Source organism: Aythya ferina, assembly GCF_964211825.1.
Source record: "Aythya ferina genome assembly, chromosome: 4".
Lineage (NCBI taxonomy): Eukaryota > Metazoa > Chordata > Aves > Anseriformes > Anatidae > Aythya > Aythya ferina.
This window is the reverse complement of record NC_140300.1, coordinates 11,064,746-11,088,801: the sequence shown is the minus strand read 5'-3', so window position 1 is coordinate 11,088,801 and position 24,056 is coordinate 11,064,746. Positions and strand designations below refer to the sequence as shown.

Genomic DNA, 24,056 nt, shown 5'->3' with positions numbered 1-24,056 from the left:
CAAACTGAGGGGAGTGAGCCTTCCCCGCTCCGCCCGCCCGCCGGGAGCCGTCCCTCCCCGGCCGGGGTGGGGCCTGGCGGCCACCGAGCTCCGGCGGCTGCCGCTGGAGGCGGCGGCGGCCCGGGGCACGTCCCCCATAAAACCCCCCTTGCTCCTCTCGGTCCTGCTTGTCCTCACTGCTTCCCCCGGCCCCCTTGCGCGGCGGCTTGGCCATGGCTGGGCGCCTCAGCGCTGCCAGCTAGTGCCGGGGAGCAGCTGGGCGCCGCGCCTCATAAGGACGGAGCTGGTCTTCATCCCGCAGCCTCCTCCTCCTCTCCGCTTTTCGCTCCTCCTCGGGGGAATCAGGACTTTCCCACCCGTGTGTGCACCAAGCCCGACTTTCCCTTCCCTCACTGCACCGCGACTGCACTTTTTCCCTCTCTCCTCCTCCTCCTTTTTCCTTCCCCTCGGGTCGGGCAGAGCTCGCACCCCTTCTCCGCCGCCGAGGATGCGGGTGTCTCTGCTCAGCCCCTTGCTCCTGCTCTCCCTCGGCTGCAGCCGAGGCTCCGCCGAGCTCCCGGCGTCCCGAGCCAAGTGCCCGACCCGCTGCGATGTCTCCAAGTGCCCGAGCCCCAGCTGCCCCAGCGGCTACGTCCCCGACCGCTGCAACTGCTGCCTCATCTGCGCCGCGGGCGAGGGAGACTCGTGTGGCCGCAAAGAGGATCCCCCCTGCGGGGACAGCCTGGACTGCCGCTACCCCATGGGCAAGCGCTTCGCCAAGGGGGTCTGCCAGTGCAAGCTCAGCGCCCAGGTGTGTGGCAGCGACGGCCGCACCTACGACAACGTCTGCCAGCTGAAGGCGGTGAGCCGCAAGGCACTGCAGCACGGTCTGCCCGCTGTCGCCCAGGTTCAGAAGGGAGCCTGTGAATCGGGTAGGAGCATGGCGGGGTCTGCCTGGGGTGGGTGGTGTGGGGAGTGCTGCTTGACAGGCCATAGTGAGGGGCTGGGGGCTGCAGGAGGGCTTCGAGGCTTCCCAGGGGCAAGGCGGCTCGTCCTGCTGTCAGCATTCACTGTGGTGTGGTGTAGGGGTTTTTGGGTGCTCAGGTCCTCTCGGAAGGGATCAAATCCCCTTCCTGTATCCTCTGGGTGGGCTTAGAGCATTAGGAAGGTTGCCCCGTGGCAGCATGGCCACAGGCACCTCAATGCTGTGCATGCTGCTGAGCATGAGACAAGCACGGTTTGTCGTGTGGCAGTGACCACAGGCATTAGGCAATCAGGTCAGTCACCCCTTTTCAAGGCACACTGTCCATGCTACAATCTTGCTCTGATATTGCCAGCATCACGTTTACTTCATAGGCTTGGTGCTCATTATTGATGCTTCTCAATGGCATTGCCTTTGTGAGCTGTGCTGAAAAACCATGGTGCCATGTCCTGCACAGAGTGCAGAGCTGGAAATGACTCTGCTCTGGGATTGTCCCTGGGAATGTTATCAGAGGTTGCTTTGATTCACCTGACAGGTATCCTGGCAACAAAGTGCCTGCTAAAGTAGTGTATCTCAGACAGTGCAAAAAAAAAGCACCAGGTAGTACATAAAACATCTAAACATAGTCTTTTATTTTCTTCTCACAAGATGTTTTACAGCTGGAGTCTTACGGAGTTTAAAGGGGAAAGGATGCCTGTAAACCTTCCTTGTGGTTTAAAATGATGACACTCACGATATCAAGCAGTCTTCTGTTTTGCAATAACATACCAAGGCCTTTGCTTGACCTAGGATATTGTAATAATCAGCAGTAACTTCAGGCTATAACATCAGAAAGCTTAGTAATCACCTATGTTGGAGTTCTGTTTTGTTTCTTGTTACTAAAATTGGTCACTTTATATAAGGGTTAACATTGCTAGTTTCTTTTTCCATACTTCCTTGTATGTTATTTTTAAGGGTGTGCTTCTACTAGCTTTCTAATACCGTTCCTAGAAAGAAAACTCATATGCATAGTGGGGTTTTAAGTCATGTATTAGGGCATCCATGTCAGGTGAACCACCAACCGTTAGATAGCAAACTTTCTAAAAGCTATTGGGAGGAGTTAGAGGGAAAAGGCCAACCGTTGTTGGCCTTTTAAAACCTTTCTGTGAATAGGAGGGCTTTCATATATCCCACTTTTCTGAGAAAGCAAAGGGAGGCAGAAAGAGGGAGGGGGTAAAATGATATTCCTGAAGTTACTTCTTGGCTTGTCAGAGCCAAAAACTGCTCCACTGCTAGTTGGAGCTGTGATAATCAGTCTCTCCAGTGTTTAGCAATCAGAAACTTCTGTTTGTCTATTCATTTTCTCACAAGCATCCGTTAGCTTTAGTACTCCTAATATTTGGTTGGAACTGATCCACTCAAAATAACAAGAATGTTTAACCAGAATGGGTGAGCTAGCCTGCAACTTAGGCTTACAGAGTGCTTGGGGCTTGGTACACATGACATTTTCTTTAAGGAATCCTCCTGAGTCTACTGTTTAATAGGCTTAGGAATTCAGAGCAGTAAGGTAGAGGTATGATTTATTTTTTTTTTCCAAGCAACTATTTTAATGTTCGCTTTATTTTGGCTTTATTTTTTGTCCCAGTAAACCACAGCTTAGATGAAGCATCTGGTTCTCTGTGAAGTTTTAATTTTTTTATTCAATTCTACAGCTGCACAAACTGAAGCTCAAAGAAACCAAGTGTCTTGCCCAAGGTCAAACTGAGTTGGTGGTTGAGCCAGGAATAGAACTCAATTATGTTTTGTGTTTTTTCTTTTTTTTCTTTTTTTTTTTTTTTTTAACAATAACATGCAATGGCTGTAATGAGAGGCTTTAGAAGAAAATCGACAGTTTAAAACTGCTGTTGAGTTTCTCTATTTTCCCTGTTCATGAAAGCAATCTGGCCTCAGATGACTCAGAGGTTGGAGACCTAAACTAGTTACAAAGTAAATCCAATTTTACTTAACCATACATACATTAAAACAATCTTAGATAATGGTAGCCTTACATAGCATGAATTAGGTTGTTTTCAGAACATGCAATGACTTGGAGAGCAGCTCTTGAAACTTCTGCTTCTGCCCATTTGTAGTTTCTTACCTTGATGCTAAGTTAGATGCTCGTTGTGATAAACCAAGGTAGGCTAAAAAAATTTAGCCGTAGTTTCATGGTGACAGAAATCTGGTGAATGAATGCATTAAAAAAGGAGTAGTAGGTGCAGAAAGGGAGAAAGGTGTCTAGAATGACAAAGCAAGTGATATTTCCAAAGCTTACAAACCTTAAATTTTGTTTTTTCCTTATTAAGGACCTGTATTAGCTTGAAGAACACCATGCTACATTGAGAGTTTTAGATGCAGGGAACTGCAAGGTGGTGGGTACTGCATGGAGATGCAGGAACTCTGTTATGGGTTTTCTTCAGTCTGCCTGTGTGCTGAAATGGTTATTCATGCAATCAGCCTTATGCATCTGAGCAAACCCATGAACTTACTGAAGACACCAATGGAAATTGTATGCAGAACTTATGGACATATTTGAACTATATACTACATATAATTGTGTGTTTGTTTTTTCCTTGTTCAACACAAGGTACCTTATGATATGGTAGCCTTCTGAAACAGCTAGCTTTTACCTGCCTTTTGTCACGTTCTGTCACAAAGACAAAGCAGTATATGCTAGTGTGTAAGTAATGGCATAAACATTGATAGAAGACAACCTCTGTAGTCAAAGACCCATTCTTACAGAGCTCTGTTTACCACTGTAGCAAATGGAAGTTTTAATGTCACACTCCTCACGCAAAGTATTCATTAGGTCACCTGTGATTTATTGCCAAATTATGTCAGATTTTTTTTCTTGCACAGAGGGTTGTTTATCAGCTCTCAATACGACATGCTCGGTACAGTTAATAATTCTCTGCAATGTTATTTTGCTAATGGTTTCTTGGAAGGCAGGTCATATGTCAAACAATTTGGGTTTTCTCTCCTAGGATGCAGAAGCAAAGGGGAAAAAAAAAAAGGAATTTAAAAAAAAAAGGTGTTGTTTCATCAGTGCAACAAGAAAAAAAATAGAAAACCTTTGAGGAAATAAATTCAATAAATTCCAGGAAACAAGACCCATTGGCCTTAATACTGATCTTTTGCAGGGTTCTGCCTGAGAAACTCTGCCCTCTGCATTGTGAATTGAAGTCATAACTGAAGTCACTGTCAGAAAGCAGTCATGATATAAAACATTACCCATGTCAGTCAAATCTTTGCAAGCGAGGAGTCTAGAAGTTTCACTCCTGAAAAGAAACACTTGAAAATACAGTTAAAGTTTGAGCAGGTCATTGCACACAGTTCTGCCTAGGGCATTTGGATTGTGTAAGAGTGTAACCTTGAAGATGCAGAGGAATAACTGAGGACATCATTACTTGCATTTCTGAAAAACTGGCCCAGTAAGAGATACTGAGGTCTCCTAATGGTATTATTGTCATCAGAACTTTACACCCGCCTCCAGCTGTATTTAGGGAAATGCATTGCGGGGTATTAGCTGGAAATAAACTCTAGTCACATTCCTTTACTGATTGTTTTCTTTATGTCTGAGTTTGGGTTTAGTTCCTGCAGGTGAGGATGAACATAGTACAATGTTTGGTATATATTCAGAGTGTAGCACTTCACTGTTTTCATAAAAGATATTTGTCAGGAAAGAGATGTTCTCATGTCTCATCATGAGAGTCACTTGGGAAGAAGGAATAACAAGCCTCTGAAGTCAGTGATGAGGTGGTTAGGTGTCTGTGCTGGAAGGCATGTGCCAATCTTTGTCTGGCTGTTGTGACTGCTGTACTGCACAGGAAAGCCACTTTGGTGTTGGTTCACCAAATTGTTTTCATCTGTGCACAGTAGACATCCACTGTATAAGCAAGCTGCCTGAACCATAAAGTGGCATTAAACCCACCAAGGCTTTATGGTCAGTGCACAGCTATGCAACTTGATCTTAATGCTGAATTCATCAGAAAAGCTGCCCATGAACCTATGTTTCCAGCAGATGTTTCTGTTTTTTAAGCAGAGACATTATAATCTTTTATTTGTCTTTCATTTCTTGCCATGAAAGCGTAGTAGGGACAGTGTTTATCCCTGGTGATCAGATCTGCCAGGTTGCAGTCCTCCCTTAGACATAATAATTTTGCTGAACATACAGATCCTTTCTGACGCTGGTTTTGGAAGGGTAATGGCAGAACAGCCTCAAAAGAATGGGTTTCCCAGGCTCACTAATTCCTAATGAATATAAATTTGTGGATTTTGATAAAATGTATCATCTTTAAGAAGGCGTTGAATACAATTTGGTTTGATTCCACAGGGAATAAGTTGGCAGATATTCAGAAATTTTCAGTCTTCTTCAACTGTAAACAGTTCAAGTTTTATTGTCTTCAGTGGGATAATGACAATTTATTTCTACTAATTATTTTTTTTTCAGTTCTTTTCATACTAGCTAACTCCACAAATTTGTTGGAGTTGTTCCTGATTTACAGCAGTGCTAATGTGGTTGGAGGGGGTCTATTGCCTCTGCAAGAAAATAGATATAAAGCTATTAAATGAACTCATAGGCTGTAGATAATGCTACTATCCAAATCTTCAGCTGATAATAATGGGCTCTTACCTGATTGTCACTTAGCTTTAGCCAATTGGATGTAAATCCGTAGTAGTTGGAGCCCATAGAGCTGGAAACGCAAGATCAAATTTAACAGACTAGACTGAACATCTTTAACTTCAGTTCATACACTTATACCCAAGTCTGGAATTTGAATTCTCCATGGGAGGTGCCTGAAAGCTTTTCAAGATTTAATGACTTGATTTAAATGGTAGGATGATACTTCAGATCTGCTGAATCTGGTTGATTTGTGGGTATGGATTGGAAAAAAAAAATCTAGCTATTTTGATTAAGAAAGATGCAGAGAGCTAAAGACTTTGATAATATAAGTTTGTTTTTGTTTCAGGTACAACCTGCTCACAACACTTTTCATGTCTTGGCTGTTCTGCAGAGAGTTACTTGCATCATATTACGCCTTCTTGCCAAGATAAATTAGCTTTGACTGATGTGAGATGATCTTGAACATGCAGCAATAACATGGAGAAGAGTGGATGCTATTAAGAGACCTTTAAAAAAATATGCAGCAAATCTCATTAGGTCAATAGGTCAAAAGCCCTGAAGCTGCTGTAAACGTGGAGCTTTTACATTCTCAGTCCAGCAGAGGTCTGAGAGCTGCATGAAACTGAGAGACAGCAAGAATGTCTGGCGGGGGAGAGGAAGGAATAAGATGTGATTAGTTTTATGTTTTAGTAAAAACAGTAGCTAGTCCTTACCACCTAATGCAAATTAAAGGATAGATTGAAGGTCTGACATAAAACCCTGATTCTATTACTCCAGCTGTGACACTTCTTTGAGGATGACTTTATACAGCTTAGACAATGCTGTATATTCATTCCCCATTCTGTTTCTCAGGCTGCAATACCTGCCTTTTAAAGCAGATTGAAAAGTTCTGATGAAAATCAGTGGCTTAACAACTGTGCAGCACGCTGTTATTGATTAGTAATAACCAACATTTTAGTTCCCTTAAATCAGTCTATACATCTGAGACCAAGTATTAGTTGCCAGTTACTTCTTCCTGGTCCACAGTTTGAGCTTCCTTGGATGCCATCTAATGTGGCTAAAGCTTCTTGTCACTCCCAGCTTGCAGAAAATGATTCAAGAAAAGTCAGTTTCTATGCAGGCATCTCAAGATTGGCAGTATTTAGCCCCCACCAGAAACTAATAAGAACAGCTCATCTCTCATCAGGCCAGGAGATCTTCAGCTAGACTTCGAAGAAAAAGTTTGCATGTCTGCTATTCTTGATCCTTCTTTGTTTGAAATTTCCCCTTCCTCCAAGGAAGGCAGGTTTGGATTCACCTTCACATCTGAGTGGTCATGGTTTCTGACCCCAGCACCAAGCTTCTGGACTTTGCTCAGACTGAGAAATGCTTTCAGTATACTGTGGAAAGACGAGATTTGCTTCAGTTTTACTCTCTTCTCTTTTACTGCATGCTATTTTCTTCCACTCTTTCAATATTTACATTAATCCACTGTTTCGTTCAGATTTTATCTTTCTGCTTACCCCAAATGGTACCTGGAAAGCCACTGCCACCCATGATGATTGCGTGGTGGTGGGTCAGGAGTGGTGTGAAGATGAGTTCTTTGGCAGGCTTCCTCCTCTGCTTTTGGCAGAGTGCAGCACTGTGACAATTTGGCACGAGTGGAACAGTTCAGCACTCAATAGATACAAAGCATTGTAGTTGCCCTGACTCACATAGTACATCACTTCACTGATGTACACCGACTGAAAAAAGCTTTTCACAATGCTTTACCCCCCACTTTTCTGATAGCTCATCAGCTGAGGGTCTAGCCAACTGATTTTCATAGATGTGTAGCCATTTCTATTATAATAAATGTGATGATAATATTATATCTTGTCAGTGTACACTGCTGTGTGTGCAACCATTTAAAGTCATGTTAGTAGACTTCAAAGGATATACTGCGTAATCTGGCAAGCTGCTTGTGAGCTGAAGGTAAGATCAATCTTCAGTGCCCCAGAAAGCAAAATAAATAAGTGTATTGTGCTTACATGTGTCTGCCTCTGTGATTCCTGTTTGCAGTGTTTCTTTTAAACCAAATACTGAAAGAAGTATATTCAATTGGATGGAAGGATTTTTCAGAGTGCGTGAGAATGTACATAGAAATAATAGCCTGAATCTGCTCTTGCCAAGTTGTTCTGTCTGTTTATACCGTACCATATAAATTTAGCTTGTAAATGTAAGCATGGTTTCTTTACCCTCAAAAGTAAATCCCATGTCCAGTAACAGGAAAAAGAACGCATGGACTTCTATGGAGAAATGCCTAATTTTGTTGATCTGGTTTCTTTAATGCTTTCTTCCTTCATACTGGTGGTGTGTCAATTCCAAAGTTCCCTTCTTTGCTACAAGTCTCTACATATTGTGGTAATGAAAAGAGTCTCACTTTCTGACTTTGTAGGTCCTTTAACAGTTTATTGTGAAAGAATTCTGAAAGACTATGTTAACTATGACAGCTAGTTAATTAATCTTAGGAATTAATTCAAAGAACAGGGTAGATCAGTGAGATGTCTTTTTTTTTGTAAATAGGTTAAACTCCATGGTGCTGTAATCTCATGACTCATAAACAACTTGAATACAAAGGTTTCATGGTCAGTAATACATATGTAGATATGGATTGGTGCAAGTGACCTTTAAATTAAGAACTATGCAGCATACCAAAATGTGCGAGATCTGTTTATCAAACTTCTCTCCTTCTTTTCTGTGTATCTTTCCTTTTTGGGTGATTCCCCAGGCCCCCTTTCCTTTTAAAGACTTGGGTAAAGGGCATCTGAAGAAAGAAGTGTATACTTTAGAAAGACAGAATCTTTATCTGTAGCCATTACTATGTTATGTCATCTAGAAATAAGCAAATCTAGTACTCCTGAAGACCAGGTGTTGACTTGGAGTACAAGACCTACTACTGTGAGGTCATTCTTCAGTATGAGCTGAACATAGAGAAAATCATGGTGGCACAAAAGCATTGCTTCTGATGATTTGATGTCATTTAGAAATTATAATGTAGAGCCTCTCCTTCATCTCACCTACTTAGTAAAAAGGGTATTGTCTTATTAACATATCCAATTCTTTCTGCTAGTATAGGTCACCTACAGTCCAGCAGCCCAAGATATAAATTCAACTTCATAGCAGATGTGGTGGAAAAGATTGCACCTGCAGTTGTGCACATTGAACTTTTCCTCAGGTAATTCTTCTAATTCTTTGATATGTAATTGCATTGTTTAATGAAGGTCTAAAGATTTTCCTTTTCCTCTGTTTGCAACCAAGTTGAATTGTGTGCTAACTTGTGAGTTCTTGATATTCCCAAAAGAATCTGAAACATTACAGAAGACCCATTTATTCAGAGAAGGTTGATACAAAGGTTGTGAAATTGAGGTATCACATGAATAATACAATTCCCATTATGTGTTTTGCTCCTGTTTAGTAGATCTACTATATTGGTTTTAGAGTCTTTTAAGTACTTTACATAAAAAATAAGTCTATTTCATCTTTGGATGTCTCTTCAGCCTTAACTAAGATGTGCTGTTTATTAAATTATGTTTAATATCTCCAGAATTTAAAAAAAAAAAAAAAAGTCCAGAAATAAGCTGAAAAAACATAGCACCTTGGTGTTTATTCCACTTTCAGTGAGACATAATGTCAGCTGGTTTTATTTGTCAGGGAGAACAGTAAGAGCCCTGTTGACCATCTCTATATAACCTATCTAAACACATAAATGATTTCTGTTGGGGAAAAATGATCTAAATTTGCTGACCAAGACATACCGATATTCAGTGTTACTGAAGCTGAGGAGCCAGGTTTGATGTTGAGTGTTCAAGCCAACCAGCTGTCAGAACAAGTTACTGCAAATATTACAGATGTTCCATTACCTGAATATCTCTCTACCCAGGAGATATTTTTACAGGCTTTTTTATTATGCAAAATCAAGATAATCAGATTTTCTGAGACCTTGCTTTATGCACATAGTCTTACTGGTCTAATGAGAGAACATTAAAATTGAATGTGTTTGAGATGTTTGCATTCTATATGTAGTCAAGATTGTTTGTTCTTTCCCTATAAGTAAATGTTTGTCCAGCAGCCTGCTGGGTGCTAATTGTAGCACTGCCTTCTGCCTGGGATTGATTCCAATTCTTTACTGCTGAATAGCCCAGAATTTTCAAACAATTTCCTAATACGGACCACATCTTGGAAGAAGGAAGAATTTGTGGACCTTTTCTCATCTTCTGCCACATTTTCCGTTCCCCTAACAAATTTAAGGTCATAACGTCAATTGTTCACAGAGAAAAGTCACAGTACTCTAAACAGTTTATAAAGTCTTAACTGTCTATATTGCAACAAATGTCATTCTCCACCAAATCTTACCCACTGTTAGTGTTTTTCATTTCTTTTGTCTTTTGTGTTCCTAGTCCTTTCAGTCTCCAGACATATTTTTTTTCCTGTCTTTCTACACTTGTGTTTCATGATTCCCTGAGAAGTCATCTCTTCCTTTGCTCCTCTGTCCAGCTGCAAGGTTCTTCTTTGTCCCTGGTCAGCTTTTTCCCATTAGAGGATCAGTCCATTTGTTAGCCTTACTATTTTCTGTCATCATTTTCTTCCCATATGGAAGCAGCAATTAGTGGGTCAGACGGGCTCCTTCTCCTTCCATTTTTGTTACCTAGCCTCTCTGCAAGGAAACCTATAGGATTAGAAACCAAAGGAAAAGGACCATGCCAGCTATCCAAAAAGCTCAGTTTCTATCTCCCTGGCTGACTACAATCAGTCTGCAAGAGATGCTTTCTCCATCAATGTATTTTTTGTTTGTTTGTTTTGTGGGGTTGTTGTTTGTTTTGGTAAGGGTTATAACATCCGTGATCAAATGCTTTGTTATTGGCTGAAAGATGGTAAATGATTTCTGACATAATCATCTCTACATTATGTTTCCCTTATGAATTACAATTACTTGCTTCTTGCACAGGCACCCCCTCTTTGGTCGAAATGTCCCACTTTCCAGTGGATCAGGGTTTATTATGTCTGATTCTGGTTTAATTGTGACTAATGCCCACGTGGTGTCAAGTACCAACGCTATATCAGGGAGACAACAGTTGAAAGTGCAGCTACAGAATGGAGACACCTATGAAGCAACTATCAGAGACATTGACAAAAAATCTGACATTGCAACAATAAAGATTCACCCTAAGGTTAGTAGCATAAAGACCTTGATGAATTAATTTGGTAACTTTATCTCAATTTCATTTAGTGCAGACATATTGACTGGCGTATATGCTTAGGGATTCCTTGGGAATATATCTGGAGACAACAATGTACTAAACAAACATTTTCTATTGGCCTGAAAAAAATTTCCCACCTTAGAATTAAATTACCTTGTCTTCTGTACTACAAACTGCTTTTTTTTTTTTTTTTTAATATATGGGGGAAATATAGTTCAGCTAGTATGTGGCCAGATTCTGCTGTCCTTACCTGAAGACACAGGGCATCTTAGTTAATCATTCTAGCTTAGTGCCAGTACATGCTCTGGCAGGTAATGCAGGGGGAGTGGCAGGCTGATCTACAGCTGGTTTGTATGCTGTTTCCAGGAGGAGGAGGTAAAAATCTGCTGGAAAATGGGGAAATCTGGTTCAGAATCTTGTTAACATTTTTCTGGAATTACTGCTGCTAGCAGTTAGTTTCTGAAGACAGTTTAAGGCAGTAATGCCATGCAGTATACTAATGGTATCTGATGTAAGTTTTGGGCATATGCTAGTGAGTTACATTAATGTAATGGAAAGTATGTGTTCCGAAGTTCATGCTAGTTTATCTTTCTAAGCAAGTTACTATCAATATAAACTAATGGCTGTTTCTTTCTGTGTTTTATTTAAGAAAAAATTGCCAGTATTGTTACTGGGTCATTCTGCTGATCTGAGACCAGGAGAATTTGTGGTGGCAATTGGAAGCCCTTTTGCCTTACAGAACACTGTGACAACAGGTATTGTCAGCACTGCTCAGCGAGATGGCAAAGAACTTGGCTTGCGGGACTCTGATATGGATTACATTCAGACAGATGCTATTATCAATGTAAGTACTAGGTACAAGAGAAACTGGGCTTCACAGTCCTGGGACTTTTAAATCCCTCCCTTTTTAACAGATAAATCCACCAAATGAACCCTGTGTTTGAAATCAGTGATAGGCACTTATTTTTATAAGACTATGCACTGTCTGTTAGCTGCACTCAGGCATTAATGTCATAAAAGGGATGTTAAATAAAACGGACCTCTCTGAGTTTATCCATGAAGATGTTACATATGACAGACCCGTCTCACTCTGTAGATCTCGTGCAGTAAGACATGATTATATAGACCCACAGTAAATCAACACATTTCTCTCTGTGCTTGTTCAGCTGGTCTGGCCCAGCATACTGTAGAATAGAGCCAAAGTTTCTTTCATCTCCATCCATTAGAACCAGATGGAGCAGTCAAGTTGATAGCATCTGCTTGAATTTAATGTGAGAACACCAAGGTAAGAACTTAAGGAAAAGGTTTTTCTGTTGTTTTTCTTTAAGGAGAAATGGGGGGAGGGAGGGTGTCTTCCTGTTTTGTTTTCCCTTTGAGCATCACATAATTCAAATAAGAGTCTAGATGTAAAAGAAATTAAACTTTGAAATACTGTACAGAGTTAAAGCCCCCTAGTGTTGCCTGTTGTATAGAAAAACACGAAAATAATACTCCTTCAGAGCTTCAGCTTGGAGAGATCCAAAGTGCTTTAGTGAAGTCCTTGGGTGTGTATATAACTTGTAGTGATTCTAAAAAGAGCACTGCACGCATATCTGAGGTTTTACAGCTTAAATCTGTTATACATTAAAAGAAAAATACTTTCAGCATTTATTTGCTGGACCTCGATACCAAATTTCACATAAACACTAAGCATTATGACTCATTTACACATGCAAAGCTCCTGACAAATATGTATCATCACAGAGCTATTGAGAGAAATTTTATGAAAAAAACAAGGTTAACTACACTTTTGTGCTAAGATATGACATAAAAATGAACTTTTTGAAAAAGGCTTTGTACGATTCAGAAGCTGAAGGTCCTAAGACATGTAATTAGAATTAGTTTCTTCAGTTGTAAAAAGAAGATAGGAAAACTTATGCAAAATGTTTTACTTGGAAGCACACACTGATTTGGTGGCAGAGGCAAAATTAGAACATGGGATTCTTGACTTCACGCCTGTGAACATTCCTCAAGATCAGACTGTTTCCTTGCATATAGTTAGGCATTCACTGCACTCAAAAGCTAGTGGACAAGTTTACACAAGGATAACAGTACATCAGATAATACTAGAGCAAATGGAATACTGATAGTAGAGTAGGTAAGGAAAATGACAACGTGTAAGTTGCCATCGGAGACCACAAAACATGAAGATAGTCCCTGGCATAGGGATGCTGTGTACTTAGCTAATGCACTAGTTTTCTCCTGAGAATGGGAGGAGTTTGAGTGCTGGTCTAGTCAGAGCATTCCTGTGGCTTAGCCAAGATGTTACTGTAGGAATGTGCATGCAGCTGCCTTCTGAGAAATGCTAGGACAGCAGGAGCAGGAGAAAACAGGACCGTAAGTTCCTAAATGGAGCTATATTGCATGTGCTACAGTTCTTTCACTGAGCAGATCCTTCAAGCAGAGGACAAGTGGATCAAAGATGGTAGGCTGAGCAAGTCTGAAAAATCAGTCTCAGTTCTTTTGAGTCAGTGAGACCAAAAAAAAGTAAGCGTGTAACCTCTGATCACTGAAAAGATACATTGTAAGAAACTGATCTCTTTGTTTAAACGTGAACTTTGAAGCTTATTTTAAAACGTTAATGTCTGTTTTACTGTTCTGAGAATCTATAAGGTTTGCTCAGTGCTATCTAAGTGTAAACAGTTTATATGGCTCACGTTGCTGTCATGCATCACTTAGCTTTTGTTTATTTTGAGTGGTAAGTTGCTGCTTTTGGCTGTTCAGTAGACCTACTTGAAAAGTCTGGCCTTGCTCAAAAATGAACTTGTTGAGCCAACATGAAGATGGACAAGGAAATTCTCCAACTCCCACTTCCTGTAGTCCTGTTGGATGTTTCCTTTGAAGGACATTAAGTATTAGGTCATTCCAGATTTTTCAGAGCTGCTATATGCTCTCCCTAGAGGGGAGTGCATCTCTGTGGCTAAATCAGTCCTTATGTAGAACCTACCTCATAGGTGATTAAACTTCGAAAGCACTGCGTTCTCTTCCAGTGGAGAATGAGAGATTGACAGTGCTACAAACCAAAGTGATGAATAAAACTACTTAAAAATGATGCATATGTTGAATGTACCTCCTTGAAATATAACTGTAACCAGCAATTACTTATTTCAAAACCTTGTTCTAACAGTGTTTAGAATAATTGAAATACCCATTTTTAATTAGCGATTTAGTGATTCTTCTTTAAATTTAAGGCAGAACTATTTTGAGTTTTAAATTGCTGCTCCTAGCTTAATTCCGGTTATTGAAAAGAAAAAATAATAATAATCATCATAAGAGGTGTGAGCAGGTAGTGTAAAACCTACTTGCAATACTGATCACAGAAGATTACATCCTTCATTGCTGCCTAAGAAATGCCTTGTTCTCTTTCAATTGCTTACAAACAAAATACTACTTGAAATGCAATCTTCGTTTCCTACGGTGGAGCACATATTTATTGTTCCCTTATGTCATTTTTACAGTATGGCAACTCTGGAGGACCTCTAGTTAATCTGGTAAGTCCAGGTGACTTGTCTTTAAGAACTAGTTTGAAATAAGTTGGAGAATATTTCTTTGTAATGGTTCATAGACTATACCATCTTCCAGCCATCCAGCCTAATGGTGGGCAGATAACCTGAAGCTAATACAAGCAACACCAATTGAGCTTCAGTTCATACATCTTTGAGAAACATTCCATTGTTGGGTACAGGAAATTATACACAGCAATGAGGAAAATGGGTTCTGGTAGGAGCAGTTATTTTCTTTCATGCTCTGAAACCTGGGGGACAAGGCAAAGATGGGACTTGCTCAATCTACACAACTGCTTTTAAAATAGATTACTTAAAACCAACCCTGATTTTGTAGGTCAGTGAATTCTGGCTGTAATGATAGTTGTGACTCTGCTGCCTGCTCAGCAGAGAGGAAATCTTGATGAGTGGTTGGATGTACCTTGGATGAACAAACTGTACTGTAATCTCTCTGGCCATCACAGTTAAATGTGAGAGGGATTGTGAATCAGAGCCCAGATCCTCCCTTAGAAGTAATGTTTATTTCTTGAGTGATTACAACACTCTACAATCACTTACACCAGACTTTAAAATGAAAGGCTAGGTTGTGAGCTGAATCCTGTCACTTAGGAGCACATTAATTGAGTGCTGTCTCCCAACAGGATGGTGAAGTGATTGGAATTAACACCTTGAAGGTTACAGCTGGAATTTCCTTTGCTATTCCATCAGATCGCATCACTCAGTTCCTTACAGAGTCACTTGACAAACAAAATAAAGGTAAGGTCTGCAAGATACAGTGATGATGTTATCTTCCAGTTATTATCCTAACCTGAAGTTTGGGTGAAATGCAAAAAGGCTCAGGTCTTGGATCCTACTGCTGAAAGAAGTAGCATTATTTTACCATATAGAACACCTTGAACTTGAAAATAGAAGACTTCTTCATAGAAGAGAGAGTGTTGCTTTATTATTAACAGCCCCAAAGAGTAGGTATTACCTGTGTAAATCTGGAAAAAGGAGCTCTGTGGTCACAAATGAGTCATGACAGTCTCAAATGATCTTGAGACCAGATGGTGACTCAGCAAGTCTTCTTCTCCTCTTTCACATTGTCCAAGCAAAAAGGAGATTAAGATGTACTGTGGACAATAAGGAGCAAACTCATAAAACAATTATCCAACAACGGTTTGTAGTGTGCACATTATCTGTGGTTGATCTTTCTTTTGTCCTGGTCATCTATGTCTGTGCTACGTAACTGAATATTGCGATAGATCCTCAGACCCATGGGGAAGAACAACTACGTGCTAGTTCACAGGAGAGGAAAAAAATATCTCAGAACCAAAGAACATATACTTCTAAATATATCAGCGACTGCATTGCTCTGGGGTTTTCATATGTGCCTCATGTCTAACACTGTACTAGTAGGTGTCATAGTATGTGCTACACAGCCAAAGTTGATCTAGCAATACTTCATCCAGGCCAAACTTTCTTTTCTCTCGTTTGCCAACTTATCTGTCCACACCCTACTCATCTTGCTTCACGACTGCTGGCTGTTGCTTTTCTTGAATCTTTTTGATTTTAATCTCATCCTCCTCAGTTCATCCAGTTTCTGATGCCAGAACTGCTTCCCTGCACTGCTGTCTTCTATGTTCTGTCAGACACTTTTAATTCAGAAACTTCCATTAGAGAATTCAAAGTTATGCATCTGCCTATATATTTGAGACCATCACTATTCTGACTGGGTTTCCTTCATTCAAGCTTTGCTACTTTCCCCAAATCAGGTTGCTTTCCCTTGTTGATTTGGAAAAAAATGATGAAAATAGGTACTAACTATGTACTGAAAAGTGCATTTCAAGGTAGCTGTCTTAATTTTACTTCAGTCAACAAGTCAAAAAAAAAAAAGTTTCTTTACTCAGTTTACCAGCTGTTCCATTTCTGTTGCCTTCTGACAGAAGCAGCCTATACTGTTGGTGATGCTGCCCTGCAGAATCAAACTGCTTGCTCCAAGACAAGGCAGAGTGATGGTGTACCCTGCAGGCTATTGAGGCTGAAAGCCTACCACCTGCCAGCAAATTCTTGGTCACTGTATGGAAGGTGAAGGCTGGATATGCCACCACTGAAACAAGCCCTCTTGTTTCCTTAGGCACCCTCAGGCACCTTTGCTTCTCCAAAGTGGTGAACCTGCTAGGCCCAGCTAGAGGACCTGGAGATGGTGCTGCCTATGGACCCCTAAAAAAAAATAGCGAAAGATTTAAGCTTAGTTGGCACGTGACACTCATTATTTTTGATCCTTCTATTTACCCTGTGATGAAAAGAAAAGGATTCACATTAACTCTTAACATCAGCAAGCTTCACTGTCTGACATATGCTCTTGGCACAGGCAATTTTTACAAATTTTTTATTTGTTACTTATTGAAGGACCTTGTACTTTCACTTCATGCATTTAGAGCCCTTGATGCACAGAGGAGGAGAACTTCTAGCAGATATTTTCATAATGTCTGAGATTTAGTTTGCATTTTTTAGACATTTGTTAATAGTTTTAATTTTTGTTTTATAGACGTTATTTCTTGTCATAAAGAATTTATGTAAGCAAGATTTTTGGGATGTTTTTATCATGCTTTATTTTGCTCCAGTTACATTTCAGTAGTTTCAGTGGGATCCACCCTTATGGTACAATTAGGTCATAGAAATAAATTTAAGGGTATTACCATCTTGCTGTAAATATCATATTGCCTGAAGATGATAAAATTCCCAGCGGAAACATCTCTTTCTTCAGAATCTTTTCAGATTCACTTTGGCCTATAGGAGATATTCAGGGTATTATTAAATAAGTCTGATTTGAGTCTTTTAAATCTCAGTTGATCAGTTAACTGCCAGTTTCATGTAGAAGGCATAAATTCTCGAAGTCTCATCCATTATATACCTGGAAATATACAAATATATAGTCTACCTAAGTACAGGGCAGAGGGGAAGTAGAAGAGAATGGCATTTGAATTAATTATCTAAACATTCTTTGTTACCAAATATATTGTATGGTCCATACAAAATAATTTCTAATGTATTTTTACCAAAAACATACCGTGCTTTGTACAGATCATGCTTACTGCTTGAAAGGTCTGGAACTTTGCTAATTTTGAATTCAAGTCATAATGTCAACCTACTTCCATAGTTATGAATTCCTAAACAGGTGGATGAAATTAAGTGTTTCCATCTATGTCTCAATTTTAACCATGTGTTGTGTTTTTACATGTGGAAATCAGTCTATATATTTTGGCATCCACTGATTTATTATATATTTTTTATTTTTTTACTTCAGTGCCTTTTGCTAGTGTCCAACAGGAATTTCTTCCTACTGAATTAATTAAGCTCTGCAGTTTATATTGAAGATACACTACACATAATTCAGCATTATAGTTTGGAGTTATATTTCCTGATTTCTTTTTGGCTGTGGAATATCTTTTGTAAATGCTTTCAGGACTGCTCATGCAACCTGCAAGATCTAAGTGTAGAAGTGGGAATTTTGTTTGCCATTTGAATAAAGAGTGCAGGTTTTGTTCCTACAGTCACATCGTGGTGATATCCTGGACCCACTGATATTAACTGCTCATGTGACAGATGTTCATGTCCATGAAGAGTCTGAGTGACTGACTCCTTAATTTAAATTTATTGGTTATTTTTGTCAGTTTATAAACATTTCTGTCTTCAGCCTCTGTTTATCGAGCTGCTTTGTATATCTATATACAATCTATATAGATTGTATATCTATATACAATCTATGTATATTGTTATAAGCATCAATTAAAAACAGTTTAATAGTAAAATAAATACTTTCCTTACTGTGCAACAGAAAGCTCCTTAAATAACGAACTGAATCTAGATACTTGATGTCAGCTGCTTGTCACTTTCCATTAACACAAAACAGATTTAATTTTAAGCTGATGGCTGAGGCTGGTTTACTTGACTTTGTACCACTGGAATCAGTGTTCAAGCTCACCAGGTGTCCACAAAAACTAAATGTGATTTGAATCTCTCCTTCTGCCATGCTCTGCTAAAACTCAACGCTGCAGTGATTTCACAATTGTTCAAACTGACTGTTGTAATATATTAACCTTCTTTTAACCTCTGCTGGGACTTAACCCTGGTGATGTGCTTATTAAATGTATGACCTCCCTTTATTCCAGTTCTCTCAGTTATTTTTCTTCTTCTGCCTCGTGATTGCACAAATTGACAAAATGATAGGTTTTGAGTCTTTTTATTTGCAGAGGAAATATATGACGGGTAGTTCCAGGTGCTGCATACTGTTTTGCCAATGTGACTCAATCCTGACCCATCACAAGGCCCCTTGGGATGATAAGACAGTACAACTGGTTGTCTGTGCCCATTCAGTCTCTGTTGATATTTCTAAAAAAAAAAAAAGAAAAAAAAGACAATTTTACTTGTTGTTCATGAAAACTTAGTGTAAGACTTTTGACTTGGCTTAAATTGGATGGACTTGTACAAAACAAAAGGCTTGAAGCTTTCTTTACCTTTCTTACCTAACACATTTTGGTTTACAAAATGACAGTGATTGGGAAGGGGAGGAATCTAGATTCTGCAGCTTAAATAACTTATGCCTCATAGCTTATTGTTCGTATTCTGCATTTCATAGGCAATGAGTGACAGCAAAGTGTTCAATACAGACAGTAAACTGTCCCCAGAAAATTTGTCATCTATGTGGTCTAAGGAAGTCTAAGGATGACAATTTCATCACTTAACTGTCCACATTGCAGAAAAGGGGGGGGAATTGTTTGTCAGGTATCGGAGTTACCATGTTTATTTTTTATTTTATTTTATTTTATTTTATTTTATTTTATTTTATTTTATTTTATTTTTTTTAGAGTGGACATTTAAGTATTTGTATATGCTGTGTATGCTTGTGAAGCACTGTGAGCGTGCTAGTTCATGGCTGTGCCCAAGGCTTATGAGACTTCAGTTTTGAGTAATAGGACATCTTTGCGATACTTACACTAAAGCTGATTGTGATCTCATTAGTTTCACTAATACAATAAAATACAAGAGACAGAACATTTCAAGGAAAAGCAGAGATGACGGTTACAGATATGACTGTCCAGAGTGTCGTAAATTCCATGTTTTAGTACTCAACATTTTCACTGACATTAATGGGAATATTGGACATGCTTAATATTTAGGACTAATTCTTTTACTTGGGACTATTTTTCTTGGAAAGAATAAGAGTTAGAGGAGGCTCTACATCTCCTCTTCAATCTTTTTCCTCACATGAGAATATAGAGAAGCTCAAAGAAATTGTGGAGTAGTTATGCTGGAACAAGTAAGGGGAAATACTGTTTCATACCGGAGATAACTAACTACTGAAGCACTCACTTCAGGAAGTCATCAGACTGCATTTGTTCACAAAACAGCTGTGCAATATCATGACTGCTAAAAGGCAGATACAGAAATTTGGTGCTGTTCCTGAAGGAGTGAATTTGTACCATTTAAAATTCTGTAGAGTCCTGGGTAAGGTCTATGGTGTCATTTTGTTATTTTTTTTTAACTTACTTTTCATTCTTTGGAGTAGAACTCGTGAACCTTTCAGTTGTGTCTTTATAAGGCTGTCTTTTCTCTGAAAGGTGGAAATTTTCCTTTCTTTAAATCCCATTTCTACAATTTTAATGAGGATACTATATGATTAAATTGTTTTGACCAGTTTCAGATGAAATGGTAGTTGGTTATGAAATCTATTCACTGAAGTAGTATGATACTAAATCACTGATTTTTTCCTAAATTTCCTGAAGGAAAACTCTTAGAAAGCATAAATGAGTTTCTCTCATACTTACTGGCAGAGAGCAGGATTGTCATTCCATATACCAAGGTTAAGCGAAAGATGACCTCAGCGTAGATGTGTATGACTCGTTTTTAGATTTATGATACTTCCTGTTTTAATTGACAAGTACTTTAGGGGAAAAAATAGTTATTTTTTGCAGTATTTGTCTGAATTTTTCAATATTTTTTATGTTATTTTCAGATAGCAAGAAGCGTTTCATTGGCATCCGAATGCTGACAATAACACCTGCGTAAGTATCTTGGAAAGGTAGTCTGTATGACTGTGCATAGCATGTGTGGCAAGATACGTCCAGTTGTGTTTCAGAACTTCACCATTCAGCTTTTGCCATAAGTCTCCAGAGAATCGAGAAGTGTGTGGATTACACAGTTAGCTTCTTGGAAGTCTGTTAATAATTTAATTGTATTGGTGAAATGTGTGTTCTCAGACTTGAAAAAGCTGTCCTCTAAATACTGATAATGGTAAATGACTTATTGGAAGCTGAGGGAAATTAGGGAGGGCTTGAATACTTCCTTTCCTTCTTGACAAGGTTGTCTGGAGTGACACCAGGTTATTTAAACAAGCTGCTGCATTCAGGTGACTCTGAGTGCCAGTAGCAGATTAGCTGCCTGAGGGTTTGTTGATGTATTTTTCAGTGCCAGTAGAGGCTATATGATATGAGATTTTATGTCTAACCACTAACTGGGAAGAAAGTAGTTGCTAAAATTCAAAACTATGCTTACATGTTAACAAAAGCAGGATATGGACACCTTCCTCCATTTTTTTTTTTTTTTTTTTTTTTTTAATTTTTTTCTTTCTCGTACTGCTTTGTGTCTTGCTGTTATTCGGACATGTCCTGGGATTACAAATGAGGGTTCTTACACTTTTGTTCTTTCTCAGCAGTAGGCACGTTTCCAAAGTGGCAGTAGACTAAAAAATTAAACAAGACAATTTCCAGCTGGGGTTGTAGTAAAGCCATCTTTATTTATTGAGTTACACTCTTGCAATCCTCCCCAAAGAGTCAGATCCTCAGCTGGAACAAATCAGTGGAATGGCATTAACATCACTGGACTGCCACCAATAAAGAGGAACTCAGAATGTTTCTCTGTGTAGCTATGACATGAACACAATGTGAGATTTTACTGGCTTTGAGTTGTCTAATGAACCAGTGTAAGATGTCTCCAGGCCTATTTTCAGGAAAAGGCTATTTCACTCCATGTGTTTGCTTTAGTCATGTAATTATGTTTGCTTCCTTAATAAAAAATAAAACAAAGTGAAGCTCTGTGCAGCCATTTGAGCTTTCTTTCAATCTGAGGGTTTTCATGACTGACAGCAGAGAAATCCATCATTAATTAAAAAATTCTCTGTTTCTGGAAGTGGGTTTTAACCTACACAGTACACAAAGCTGAAATAATGTCATCATCTCAGAAATTAGAGAATGTTTTTAATGCCTCTATTTTGCAGCTGGTTCCTGTCTTCTTTCTTTAAAAAGACGAGCACAACCCATTTTATATGTGAGAAAATTTGAGGAAGATGAAGTTTCCCTGGAAAACTCACAGTTCTAATCTCCTACATGACAACTGAAGTTGTCAAAAGCTATGTTGTTCTATGGATTTAGACTATCTTTTAAAATGTAAAAACGCAAAAACATTAGCAAATTTCTGCATCGTTGCCCGTGTTAGCTCTTTAGGGCAGAAATGTCTTTTGCCTCTGTAGTGCGTAGGACACAGTGCTACTATTTCTGTGCTGCATTCAGTTTTAGTCACAAACATTTGAGAATAAATAAATTTGAGGTTATATATGAATTTTTGAGTGCTGCTGCTTTTGTAGTGGATTCAAATGCTATATAATTGTGTTCTTTTTAGCTTGGTGGAAGAATTGAAACACAATAATGCTGATTTTCCTGATGTCAGAAGTGGAATTTACGTACACGAGGTTGTTCCAAACTCACCTTCTCATAGGTATGTAGAGCACATTATTCTCTTCACCATAAACAAATTTCCAAATAGATATTAGTAGGTAGTATTCCTATTCATATTCAAGTACATCATTATATCAGTCTTGATTTCTGTTTAAACAATTTAAAATAGTGCCTGTGTGGGTTTAAAAAGAAAAAAAAATGTGCTAAGATTCTACTGCAATGAAATATTTTGATATCAGAACTATTCTAAATGACACCAGGCAGTATTGAATAGTGTGCAAATTTAAATAACACCCTTCATTTAATGAACCAAAGTTGTGTTTGGAAAGTATGTTGAATATTTATAAATAGAAACTTGGACTTAGTTTAAACAGGAAACAGGATAGCACTCACATAAGATACTGTCTGAGCTATTGTCTGAGACAATGCTTTATCTTAGAGGAAAAGACTATTTTACAGAAAAGCTGGAAAATAAATAGCATTTCTATAAATTATTTCAGGAATGATTAAAAAGATGCAAAAGCCAATAAAAGTGGCTATTGTGGCCTATCTTTGAACAGCAAGAGAAAAATAATTTGCCTATTGTTCAGTTGGTACATCACTGCTTTTCTTGAAATTTTGATAGTGTTCGATTTCCAATGCCTGACACTCTAGAGATAAAAACATATTCTTGTAAATGGATGGAGTCAGGAAGTCTTGGCTAAAAGTCTTTTCTATTTCTCCTCTGCTGTAGTTTTGATGAAGACAAAGAAAACTAGACTACTTTAGCTGTTTTCTGTTTTAGAAGAAAATCCTCAATGAAATATTGTAAGATAAACTGCATTTAGCAGTACTACAGTTTATTCTGTTCCAGTCAGAAGGGTGAAATTCCCTTTCAGTGGAAACTAAAACACACAAAAATTCATTACATCAGCCATAGAGGTGGTGAGTTTTGGTACTTCTCTACACAGAAGGCAAGGCATACTTATTGTCTGTTTCTTCTGTCTTTGCAGAGGAGGGATCCAAGATGGAGATATTATTGTTAAAGTCAATGGGCGTCCTTTGATGACTTCCAGTGACCTGCAAGAGGCTGTGATGAATGAATCACCTCTACTACTTGAAGTCCGAAGAGGAAATGATGACTTGTTATTTAACATTGAGCCTGAAATTGTCATGTAAATAGAATTGAGGAAGCTCCCACCATAATTAAACTCACTTATTCTGGAACACTAGATACCTCCTTTACAGCTACAGTAATTGTACTTCCTGTTGACTAATGACAAGGTGGACTAACTTAATTGCCTGAACCATTTCTGTACATAGTAGCTAGAATAAATTCAATTATGCCACGTATTGCAGGTTTGACTTTCAAAGCAATTTAAGACACAGGTTCTGGGGTTGGGGAGGAGGAAAGTAAGTTTTGGGTAGCCAGTGGAAACGGGGCCTACTTCCAGTTTGAGGAGATTTCAGAGTAGGTTTAATTCTTTGTTCTGAAAGATGAAAATACAACTGGAAGCTAGAAAACACACCAAAGGGGTAAATTATTCTTAAATTACAGTCATAGCTGCAGCAGAACCAAGCTATTGCAATTGAGCTTTTTTTATATATAACTTTTTCAATGTGAAACTACTATTGGCAAAGCTTGTATTTGTTCTTAGTGCTTGTATGCTACATGTCAATGCAGGTAGATTAAATCTGTAAATATCGAAAGGAACAAAAATGGTATCAGGCTATAGAGTGTTACACCTAGGTCATGCGATTTTGGAATATAGTAAATGATTCTTATAGAATTAATGCCTTATATAAATCAAAACAATGTGCTGAACAAAGTTAAGTTTGAGAAAGTGCACAGTTTTTTTTAAAAAAATGATACAAATTAGTTTTGCATTTTACTGGTAAGCTTTGCTGTAAAATTGTTATACTACTTTTGGCTTGTACTGTGTAAGTTTCTACTGTAAGGAGATTAAAGTTTACACAAATAAAGTGTTGGTGTAAACCTCT

The 24,056-nt window shown here is 38.8% G+C and overlaps 1 protein-coding gene across 1 annotated transcript; it reads left to right on the top strand.

Moving 5' to 3' along the window:
* The first annotated feature begins 86 nt into the window (after positions 1–86).
* Positions 87–24,038, top strand: HTRA3 (HtrA serine peptidase 3). The gene is made up of 9 exons (XM_084517169.1): positions 87–911; positions 8,697–8,796; positions 10,567–10,789; positions 11,469–11,663; positions 14,317–14,349; positions 15,003–15,117; positions 20,360–20,408; positions 22,021–22,116; positions 23,069–24,038. Exons 1-9 carry the CDS (start codon positions 488–490, stop codon positions 23,232–23,234), a joined length of 1,401 nt encoding a protein of 466 aa, XP_084373295.1. The 5' UTR covers positions 87–487; the 3' UTR covers positions 23,235–24,038.
* Positions 24,039–24,056: the final 18 nt, after the last annotated feature.